Source organism: Lytechinus variegatus, chromosome 17 (assembly GCF_018143015.1).
Source record: "Lytechinus variegatus isolate NC3 chromosome 17, Lvar_3.0, whole genome shotgun sequence".
Classification (NCBI taxonomy): domain Eukaryota; kingdom Metazoa; phylum Echinodermata; class Echinoidea; order Temnopleuroida; family Toxopneustidae; genus Lytechinus; species Lytechinus variegatus.
In genome coordinates, this window is record NC_054756.1 from 588,566 (window position 1) to 601,079 (window position 12,514).

General features: G+C 37.1%; 1 protein-coding gene across 2 annotated transcripts in view; it reads left to right on the forward strand.

Moving 5' to 3' along the window:
* The window catches only part of LOC121430779 (peroxidasin homolog), a 37,474-nt gene that overhangs the window by 19,299 nt on the left and 5,661 nt on the right, over positions 1–12,514 (forward strand). For both annotated transcript variants that reach the window (XM_041628172.1, XM_041628173.1), the window contains 7 exons: positions 2,753–3,022; positions 3,434–3,550; positions 5,254–5,412; positions 7,289–7,558; positions 8,053–8,322; positions 8,885–10,520; positions 11,903–12,111. In XM_041628172.1, coding sequence (XP_041484106.1) covers positions 2,753–3,022; positions 3,434–3,550; positions 5,254–5,412; positions 7,289–7,558; positions 8,053–8,322; positions 8,885–10,520; positions 11,903–12,111 — 2,931 coding nt within the window. The remainder of the gene's footprint in view (positions 1–2,752; positions 3,023–3,433; positions 3,551–5,253; positions 5,413–7,288; positions 7,559–8,052; positions 8,323–8,884; positions 10,521–11,902; positions 12,112–12,514) is intronic.

Consider the following 12,514-nt stretch of genomic DNA (forward strand, 5'->3'; position numbering starts at 1 on the left):
TTTGATTGGCTGAGCACTGAGCCACGTTGTCATGGTAGCTGTTACAACAGTTGTAACTTTTTATGAACCTGGCCCCCAGATCTAAAACTTTAAACTAATAACTGATTTAGAACTGTTTGCATAGATCAGGTGCAGACCATTCACTGAAAGGGGTTTAAGTTAGTCAGACAAACTTAAAGCAAACTAAACCTTGTGCACTTGGCTCTGACTGCCGGATGTCTCCTGCTTAATTACCCAAAGGTGACGGCTTCCGCTGCAAGGACTTTCATGTACCCCAGAATGTGTACTTACCTGAATGTAATACATACAGTATATGACTGCGATACAGATTGGTGCTTTGGCTTTTAAGTCTGGTTTAAATTTATTATGGTCTAATTATTTGCAATGGGAAGCCAAATATGGCAATATTTTGTTAACATTTCAATTCTATGCCTTCTATGTTTAATGCTCTTTCCTCATGAAGAAAACTGTTTTATTGATTATTCCCAGATAGTGTTGAATGATTTGAGTCAAATGTGCTGTTAAATCAAACCTGCAATTGTTAGATATTTGTGTCACAATACATACATACACAACTTTAGATCTAAGTTGTAAATTAGGGTTTTTAAGCAAAACAACTGAAAATCTTTGACATTGTACAGTATGTACTTGCCAGGGTAAATTTTAAGAGAGTTACTTCATGGCATAGTCTATCATTGAATCAAGTGAAAATTATACATTTTTTCATAAAAAGCACTCCGTGGTCCCTGTGAGAGGCAACAGAGAACTTTCAGTTGTATACGTAGGAACTTTAAACTTGATTCAGGTTGGCTGTAAATTTGACAATTGATTCTTTTCCTTAAGAATTCTGAAGTAAAAATCTGCAAGACCTTTAAATCCCAACTTGTTATCACAATTAATCAATATTGACAATGATATACTTATGAACTGGTTCACTTGTATCTTGCACTCAAGGTCAAATATTTATGCATGTACAGTCATGCATGAATTATGAATCTATAAATGAAATACAACTTTTTTGAAAATTGTCAAATTTAATGTGAAATTGCAAATAACACTACATTATTTCTTTAATGTCAATTGGCAGAGAACACACTCATTGGTGATTAGGAGTATGTTTTGCAGACATCAATTGGGGTTGCCAAAAAGTGCTTAAAGTGTAATGTGATAAGTGATAACTAAATGGTTACTTCCTCTTTTTCACTTTGAACCACCTTTGCAATTTTGAGTTGAAAAATCACAACTTCAGCTGAAACTCTCCTGCATTTGCCAAACAGCATACTCACATCATTAGTAGTAATATATCTGATTTCCTATAAGTTTGTTTTGTTGACAAATGAACAGGGGAAAGCTTGTACTAAGGATCAATCAATTTTGAGTGCAGGATGTGCATGTATAATTGGAAAATATGTAAACTAGTAAAAATCAAGTTCAGTTATATGATATCAGTATGACATTGTTGGCTCTATCATTTGCATGTATAGGCCCACACCTTTTGTGAAAGTTAGCTAAACTTTTTAATATTTTACCTCTGTTTTTAAGAAATCTTCAGTTTATTGGTTGTTGGATGGGGCAGAGGAAGCATGGGGGTGGGCGGGTAGGTTGGGTTGGGGGTCTTCATCCCTAATTTGTAAAAATGTAAAAAAAGTCTGTCAGCCCACCCCCTTAAAAACCATTTCCTAGCCCCTGTGATAGAGGGAAATCCTCTTCAAGTCACTTTTGCAATCTCTCTTACCCACATTTTATTAAAATGATTGGTACGATTTCCCTCATAGCATGTTGTGCCATCTGTTAACAACAAATGTTTAATTGAAGTTAATCATTTAACTCTCTAACTCGGCAACATAATGGAAACTATATAATCACTGTTTAGATATGCACATTGGCAAATCGTTATGAAATCTAACAATTTTTGTTCATTTTTCGCTTGATTTTTTTTTAACTATACAACTGCATATTAAAGGTAAATTATGTTAGGAACTTAAACCTGAAAAGTGTTGTGTACCTCTAAGGAGAATGATAAATATGAGTGTGATTAATTCACCCTAGTGTCAGCATAGATTAGCGATGATGATGATGTTCTTGATTGAAGGACGGGACCTGATGGTTTGGTGATATTTCCAGTAGAGTTGATTGACTCAGACATGTAGGGGGTGATTCACACTTATCAAGCATTTACTTTTATTCTCAAAGATAATGAACATATTAATGTATTAATGTAACATATTAAAGGTAACATGAATCTGTATAAAATAACATCACGAAACATACCACAACATTAAACCATTTCATGACAAAATTTAAACAAAGATTGTGTCTACATACTCACACACTGTACTTCAAAAGTGCATATTGAAGGTCTGGAATCTTGTTTGATGGAGTGCGAGGACATATGACCTGTTTGTCAATATCTGTTGAAAGTGAATAATAGGGAAATCACATTATAAAAACGCATATTATTGCTATCAAGACATGATTAATGGCATCACAAATTACCATATCTGTATCTTTTTATTCTTTCTGTCTTTCCTTGGGCAAGAAATTTATCCACATTTTGCTGCACTCAACCCAGGTGAGGTAGATGGGTACCTAGTAGGAATTTATTCTTTGAAATACCTGCGCTGTAAAAGGCTACAGGGCTAAAGCCAGGGTAATAATATCCAATTAAGCACATGCTTAATTGGCAGTGATTATGCGCTATCTAACACATAAGCATGTTGGCATTCTTATTCTTTCTGTCTTGTGTTTGTAGGAGCTCCTGTATATACCTTTGTTCCTGAGGATGTAGAGTTCCGTGAAGGTACGTCCGCTGTGATCCACTGCGCTGCTAACGGCTACCCACTTCCAAGGATCTCGTGGACCAAAGAAGGAGCTAACGTGGTGGAGAATCAACGATTCCGGATCCTCTCTACCGGCTCCCTCCATATCTCAAACACTCGCTTCTCCGATGCGGGGGATTACCGGTGTGATGCGACCAATAGTCTGGATACTCTCTCAGCTACTGCTACACTTAGTGTTCTAGGTTAGGATATACTCTGTTTGAAATTGATTTATCACAAGACACAAATGCATTATAGTTTTGTGTTGTCAAAAGGAGCAAGAAATTTCCTGATATTGTCAAAGTACCTCTGAAAAGATACATAGATATAGAATAAGTTTACTTTAGAGCAATCACCCTTGTGATTGTGAGAAAAGCACCTGATTTTTTTTCAGGTTAGAGAATTTCCTTGAAATTTTCAATAAAATGGGGTGTGTTGCAGCTGATGCTTCATACCTAATACATTATTTCTATATGCCACCAGTTTCTATATGGTTCACTTGCCATATCCTTGATCTGTTTTCTTTCAAAAAATATTTTGCATTTAAGGTAAAACCTTTGCTGATACTTCATAAAGTTGTGTCATATTACTTTTCATTTTCATTTTGAATACAGTGCCCCCGACCTTTGAACTTGCTCCACAGCCTCAGTCGGCAATAGAGGGCAGCACAGTTGAACTTCATTGTCGTCCGCAGGGCTATCCTCTCCCTGTCATTCAATGGAGGAAAGATTGTAAGTATATCTTCTGACCACATTTGCAATAGATGAAAATTGAGTGCTTACATTCTGCTGCAAAGGATATCCAATTTAATGAAATAACAAGATTGGGAAGGAACTTCCAGTGGATCATGTCCATGTTCATGTTCAGAAGACAGAAGCATGATATATAACCACACATAAAAACTAAAATTGGTATACAATATGACAACATTAACCTTTGCTGAAAAGGCTATCCAATCTAATGAAATAACAAGATTGGGAAACAAATTTCAAAGGATCACGTCCATAATCATGTTCAGAAAGAAGCATGATATCATTCTCACTTAGCCAAAATTAAACGGATGTACATTAAGTGACAACATTTAAGTGGTTACATTTTGCAGAGAAGCCTCTAGAATCTTCTGAAATGACAAGAATCGGAAGCAGAATTTTAGATGATCATTTACATGTTCAGAAAAAAAACATAACCTTTAAGTTAAAACTAAAAATAGATGAACATTAAATGACAGCATTCATGTGGCAACATTGTGCCAGGAAACCTTTCAAATCTAATGAACTGACAAGATTCGGAAGCCCAATTTTCCGAGGATCGTGTTCATGTATGGTGTCCTTGAAGGGGAGTATCATCTGGTCTTGATATTTATGTATTTCAAGTTAAATTTGGCATATCCTCTCTCCAGTTCAGATCGTTCTTTTGTCTCTATATAATATATCTTGGTGTGGTATGCCTGTCGGGACTACATCTCAATCAAGATTAGGGTTATTAATATCAGACTAGAAATAGATTCTGTCTGATGGCTCCATTTCGCTTGCTCTAGGTTCAGATTTTCCGTCTAGTAGGGTAATATTAAACATAAATGCCATGAGCAGTACCAATCTCAAAGTGAGTTCGAACAGAGTCCAATTAAATGACCACCCAAGTGTATGTGAAGAATAATAAATTATATGCCTAATGATTCTCATAGAAAATGTTTAAAAAAGCTAGTAGGGATGAGAAATGGATGCTATGTTTTATCTTTATGAAAGGATTTCAGAAAATTTAGAAAAATCAGAAAAGTAGTGGGAAAATTTTTATTTGATCTAAATGTAGGTCTCTATGGAAATACGTAAAGGTCATGGATGCATTACTGAGGTTACATGACATGTACTTGCCACATAATGTCTGTTTATTCATGTACACTTAAGCCTATGTCTTCATAGTCCTTTATGATTACAAGTTAAAGTCAAATCTGTTTTTTGACCAAATAATGGAACTCATGCCATTTAATTCTTTGATTGAAGTGAAAAATTTCTTGTTGCTAGGTTGAATAAATTTGAATAAATTTCTATGATCCCAAAATGTTGAACTGAAAGCAAAGTGACAGGTTGTTATGTCAAGGTATGTTGTAGCCAGTGAATGCAGATTTATGTATGGCTAGCCATTCTATCATTTAGTATTTCTTAATTTTAAGATTTTTTTTGTATCAAGAAGTAGGATGATAAAATGACCTGCCATATTTTTGTTGGTTAAAATAAAAGGAATCAATGATTAAACAGCTTTCTATGAATATGTTAGCTTACACTGGCTTCAACATGCAGGTGTAATAGCCCATACAGTGGTGACACACCATTCCTGGAAGCCTCTGACTGACAGATGATCTATTTTTGAACAAGTTAAACTGGAAATGTTTTGACTGATATGTTTCCCTTGTCACCTGGGTATTTCTTTCTGGCAGCCAACGCTCTTCCAGACGACAGGAAGTTCCTCATCCTGGCCTCAGGGACGCTGAGGATCGTACGTGTGTCTCAAGAAGACGCGGGTAACTATGAATGTATCGCTGTCAACAAAGCTGGTCAGAGACAGAGTATGGCTCAGGTTGAAATCAGAGCAAGAGGTAGGTTTATAGATTACCTAAAGCCCCCCCCCCTCCCCCAAATTGTTTGCCTTGACCCGATGGTCCAACGACCTTAGTAAAACCTGTCTACTCTTCTGAAATTCAAATTTGAGAGCCCCCAAGATGAAGAAATATGCAGACTGACCCCAATTTTACTTTTCTTTTTTTTCCAATTACAGTTAATGAAAGTTTATAAACAGTTGAAGAACATTATCTTTATTGCAATCAGAGGAAACTTGTGCCTCAAACAACCCTAGATCCCCATATATAAATAGATCTAGGAGCTCGTTCATATCATTCCTTACGTTACAACAAATAAATTATCACAGTACTCAGATGTTTATGCACTTCAATAAAATGCACAAAATAATCTTGCATCATTTTGAATTGGCAAATAAAACTTTAAATGTCTGATCCCTGTTTTTCCCCCTTTTTTACTCCACTTCATGAACGTTTAAGTCCATGGTAATTCCAGAGTATTATTGTCATATGAACACAAATCATTTGTGGAAGGTCTTTTTTTTTACAGTCGGTTGGACGTACAGTGCTGCTCAAAACTCAGTGAACTCCACAAGAAAGTGAACATATTTAAAGTTTTTAAGTTATGCCATCTTAGAGATATTTAATTGTGAAGTCAGGCAATATGATATTACTTTCAATAAAGTTTGCTTCTCTGGGCTTGCCAAACATTGCAGTGTTGTTGTCTACATACAACACTTGACATGAAGGAGTGCATTTTTTTGGTGGGGTTCACAAACTTCTGAGCTCAATGTATTTTATTGAATAACCTTTTTTTTTTAGAAGTTTATGCACTTGTGCAAAATCTCGTACAAACACATAAAATACTGAATACAGGTATATAGTTGTAGTAACTATCTTATCAATTGTCTGTAAATTTAGCCAATTAGGGGGAATGATTGACAGTTGTCGTTGTAACATGCTTTCCTGCTTTCCCTGTATACAAGCAACAACTCTTTGAAGGGAAGAGGGAAAAAACTAATAAAGTCTTTAATTGAGCCTAGTCTCCTGATAGACAAGCGATGAGATAAGATCTTTGTGGAGGTGTGGGTTGAAATATGGAGTGAAGAAATAGGAAATTAAGATTGAGGTTCAACAAGGAAAATGATGGTTATGTAGAGATAACCGATGGTGTTTTCGCTCTGTCTTCAAACAAGAGAATAATGTTGATCCATAAAGAAGAGATATTGAGGGTAAAACAGAGAACAATTTTATCTTCAAACCTGAAATGTTTTTTATTCTTTAAGGCTTTTTGGATTGTACATAAATACAGTATAAAATACATTGGGAGTGATGATTTTTTTCATATTCATATCATATTCAAACCAGAATGTGAAATGGTTTTCATTTTTTAATGCAAAGAATATATAGTACATTTCTATTTATGCTGCATGGACATTTCTTTAACTTGACCTTTATGCAGCCAAACAACAAAAATATGTGATTCTCAAGAGGTGATTCCTTTTTTTTTTGATAGAAGACATTTGAGTTCAACTCAACTGTTCTTATTGTCCATATCTCATAAATATTTATCATGCACTCTATTTCCATTAATATTAATCTTACAGTCCATATATCAGTAATATTGACTTTGCAGTTGATATCTTCATTTTACAGTCCATATCGCATGAATATTAAATTCACAGTCCATATCTTATGATTATTCATTATTAAAGTCCATATCTGTCTTTTGAATATTCATCTTACAGTCCATGCCTCATAAATATTCTTCTTACTGTCCATTCCTCATAAATATTCATCTTACAGTCCATTCTTCATAAATATTCATCTTACAGTTAATATCTCATGAATAATCATCTTACAGTGCAAATCTCATGAACATTAATTAATCTTCCAGTGCCACCGGTCTTCACCCAATCACCAAGTGACTTGACAGTGGTTGCCGGGGCAACCATTCGCCTTCCATGCTCCGCCTCCGGTGATCCCGAACCCCTAATCACATGGACCAAGGATGGTGTTCAGATCACAGAGAGTGCCAAGTTCTCTATCAGTGAGGCCGGTCATCTGGCTATCCATGATGTAGGTGTGGATGATGAGGGACGCTATGAGTGTGCAGCTAGGAATACCATCGGCTATGCATCCACAGACATGGAGCTGACTGTTAATGGTAAGGCAAAGGGTCTGATTACCAAGAAATATTTCACTGGTCAAACTTGTATTTTTCTAAACAGCTTGTCGCTTTCCCAAGTGAAATTTTGAAGACATTTTCTTCAAGACCTAATGACATCTTGAACTGCATGCATTCATCCTTTGAGAAAGAACTGTGTTCATTTCTTGAGAAAGGTTCTTAGGTTAGCTGAACTTGATGATCAGTCTATTGTTTAACATCTCATTTCAAATGAAAGAAAAATCTGCTGTAGCTGCTAGACCCTGTGTTGTGGTAGTAATATTAGCAGGGCCCGCTGTTAGAACAGTTTTTGAAAATGAAGTGGCTACCCTGGGTAAATATACCTATATTATTATTATTATAATAATACGGTGTTGTGTAGAGTACCAATCCAGAAACATAAAGATGGTTTTGTTTTTGTTTTAATCTATAGGATCAGTACGCATCATCATTCAAATTCTTATTGAACCTTTCTCCTTCTCTATCCATTGCAGTCACCATCGGTACATCACGTGAGGGCGACAGCTACGTCAACTCCGCCATTGCCGAAGCAATCCGTAACATCGACGCGGCCATCAACGAGACCAATCGCAACCTGCTGGACGGGAAGAAGCCTCGTACGCCCCATGACCTGTTGACCTTGTTCCGTTTCCCCTCCATCGAGGCAATGAGTATAGCGAGAGCAGCTGAGGTGTTTGAGAGAACTTTGGAGTTAATTCACAATCATATAGAAGCTGGGATGCAAGTCAATCTTACTGGAATAGGTGAGTGGATTCCAGGAACAAAATTGTTAAGGATCATTTTCTGTCATTCTGTGGAGTTTAAGTTGATTAGGACCCATGGTCAACTGCAATTGTCAACTGGTCAGTTGCAAGTTACAAATGCTGATTTGCAAATGGTTATTTTTTTGTTTTGATGGTAAAGTTTCAATAGCTAGTTCATTGTCGTGAATTAATCTGCCTTTTTTGTAGTGCATTGGATGGTTGGCAGTATGTGAGTTGCAAATTTCAAGTCATTGAGACAGTAAGAACTTACCACTCTCTTTATATTTTACTGTATGAAGATTATAAATCAGATATCCAATGACTCAATTGGGATAGATATCCAATGACTCAATTTGGTTAACTCTCTTATCTTTTAAATAAGTTGTTATTGAGTATGATTTTAAAGATATGATCTCATATTTGAAGAATGGGCTTTTATACTAAACTCCAAAATTCCCTTAATCAATTATCAATATACCAATACACAACTAAATGTATACCAGTCTTGTCACTCAGTGCAAAGATGTTAATTGTCATCTCATAAATGTTCTTTTATCCACAGAATTCACCTACAATGATCTTGTATCTCCACGATTCCTCAACCTCATCTCTAACCTCTCACAGTGTACTGCCCATACTAAAATTGTCAACTGCTCTGACGTCTGTTTTCACAAGAAATACCGTACCTACGATGGAACATGTAACAATCTCCAGCATCCGGAATGGGGCGCATCGCTCACACCTTTCAAACGACTGCTAAAACCAATTTATGAAAATGGATTCAACACTCCCGTCGGTTGGAATACGACCCATCGGTATAATGGGTTTACAAAGCCAAGCGCGAGAAGGGTGTCCTCCCGAGTCGTCTCTGCTGCAGAAATAACTTCACACAAGGATTACACACATATGCTGATGCAATGGGGACAGTTCTTGGATCATGACATGGACTTCACGGTGACGAGTTTGAGTCGAGCTCGGTTTAGCGATGGTGTAGAATGCAAGGATACGTGTGAAAACCAGGTCCCATGTTTCCCGATTCAGGTTCCAGAGGGCGACAGACGTATCCATCGTACGCAGTGTATAGAGTTCACCCGATCCAGTGCTGTGTGCGGTAGTGGAAGTACTTCAGTGTTTTTCAATAGGATCATGCCGCGAGAACAAATCAATCAAATCACTTCATATATCGATGCTTCTAATGTTTATGGCAGTACTAAAGAAATAACAGATAAACTCAGAGATTTGAATAATGAGTATGGTAGGCTGAAAGTAGGACTTCAAGTTGGATCGGGTCGTTTCCTGCTACCATACAACCGTGATACTCCAATCGATTGTGATCGCGATGAAGACGAGAGTCCAATTCCATGCTTCCTGGCGGGTGATTTCAGAGCAAACGAACAATTAGGTTTGCTTTCGCTGCATACGGTTTGGATGAGGGAACATAACCGTATCGCCCAGAAGCTTCGTGAAGTCAACACCCACTGGAATGGGGAAACTGTTTTTCATGAAACGCGGAAGATCATCGGAGCGGCCATGCAGCATATAACATACACAAGCTGGCTACCCAAAGTCCTGGGACCAAAAGGAATGGAAATGATAGGGAAATACGAGGGTTACAATCCGAACACCGATGCCTCTATCGTCAATGCCTTTGCAACTGCTGCCTTCCGCTTCGGTCACAGCCTCGTTCAGCCGATCGTTAAGCGTCTCAATTCCACTTTCCAGCCCATCTCACATGGGAACCTCCCCCTACATAGAGCCTTCTTCTCTCCGTACCGCATTGTTGATCAAGGCGGGATCGATCCAGTCTTGAGGGGCCTCTTCGGGTCGGCCATGAAGGCACCGAGTCCTGACGAGATGGTCAATACAGAACTCACGGAACATCTCTTTGAGATGGTGCATGAAATTGCTTTGGACCTTGCTGCTATAAACATCCAGCGTGGCCGTGATCACGCACTCCCTGGATACAACGACTGGCGTGTGCTATGCAACATGTCTGCTGCTGAAACCTTTGATGATATTAGCTCTGAGATTAGAAACCCTGATGTTAGGAGGAGATTAGAAGAACTCTATGGACATCCTGGAAACATTGATTTGTTTGTTGGAGGTCTCTCTGAGAATGCGATAGAGGGCGGTCTTCTAGGACCAACGTTTACTTGTTTGCTTGCTAGACAGTTTCATCGGCTCAGGGAAGGAGATAGGTTAGTCTATACATCACTCTTTATTTGAGAAATCATTTGGAAAACTTGAATTTGAGAGCAATGTCCAAATAAGAGTTCAAAAACTTCACTCTTAATTGATCATATTTCTTCAAATAACCAATACATTTTTGGCTTACATGTATTTGTGTAAAAAAGGTATCTAAAACAACTACTGGGGATGGGGTGTTGGAAGCAACATTAAGATTGACTCCTCCATCTCTGAAACGTAATTTGACTTTACTGGTCCGCAATGACCCAAATCATATCCTTTACATTTTTCTAACCTCGGGATGTATCATCTGACCTGGTATGTTTATAAGACTGCTTGCAGGTTAACTGTCTGACATTGGTGCTTCTCTTTTAATCAAAACCAACAATGACAAATGTTGACATAATGGCCCGTATCCTGAAGTCGGGTTTAACTTAAACTCAGGTTTAAAGTTGTGGTTTAAGTATGGGAAGCCAAAAGTCTCAAAATTTTTATCCAGTTGTATGTTTCTTGTGTTTACTGTGCTCTTTCCTGATTCACCGATGGTGAAGACAATCATCTATCTATACTTCCTAGACAATTATGAATGATTTGAGAGCCAAATGAGCTGAATTATGCTTCTACAATATTAGTGATTTATGTATCAATTGGCTATCCATACTTAAAACACAATTTTAAACTTGAGTTTAAGTTAAACCCGACTTCAGAATACCGGCTAATGCCTCCCAGGGGTTTCTTGTTAAAGGTAAAGTCCACCTCAGAAAAATGTTGATTTGAATCAATAGAAAAAAAGCAAACAAGCACAATGCTGAAAATTTCATCAAAATCGGATGTAAAATAAGAAAGTTATGACATTTCAAAGTTTCGCTTATTTTCAACAAAATAGTTATATGAACGAGCCAGTTACATCCAAATGAGAGAGTCGTTGATGTCACTCACTCACTATTTCTTTTGTTTTTTTATTGTTTGAAATATACAATATTTCAATTTTTACGAATTTAACGATTAGGACCTCCTTGCCTGAAGCACAAAATGTAAAAATAAAGTGAGGAATGAAACTTCATTTCACATGACAAGGACGAGAAAATATAAATATTTCATATAATAAATTACAAAAGAAATATTGAGTGAGTGATGTCATCAACTCTCTCATTTGGATGTAACTGGCTCCTTCATATAACTATTTTGTTGAAAATAAGCGAAACTTTAAAATGCCATAACTTTATTATTTTACATCTGATTTTGATGAAATTTTCAGTGTTATGCTTGTTGAATTTTTCTCTTTTTATTCAAATCAAGTTTTTGTTTGGGTGGACTTGTCCTTTAACCTCTAAACTCTCTGGAGCGAAGCTCAAACCCACCTTGACCACCATCTTTATCTCTTACCTTACAGGTTCTGGTACGAGAATCCAGGTGTATTCTCCCCGGAGCAGCTGACGCAGATCAAACAGATATCTCTAGCTAGAGTGATTTGTGACAACGGAGATTCCATAGACAGAGTCAACCAAGATGTCTTCCTTTTAGCAGACTACCCAACGGGATATAAGAAATGTAGCAGTGTACCATCAATGGACCTTAGGCTATGGGCTGAATGCTCAGAAGGTAAGTGTCTAATGGTCTGATATAATAAGTGGACCTTAGGCTATGGGCTGAATGCTCAGAAGGTAACTGACTTATGGTCTGATATAATAAGTGGACCTTAGGCTATGGGCTGAATGCTCAGAAGGGAAGTGTCTAATGATTTGATATGATAAAGAGAACTGCACCATGTCACATGATGTGACCAATCAATGATTAGAAGGAGGTATATAATACTTTTATACAACAGTTCAATATTTCTTACTCTGTAGGAACTTACTAAAACAACTTGGATAGTATTTTAGCACTTGGCCTGGTGAATATTTTTGCTTATCATCTAATGAAATCTAAGATCTATTTTTTTCTTATTTCTTATGCATTTTTTTACATTTCAGAATTCTGAAGATTACGAGTATCATATGCTATA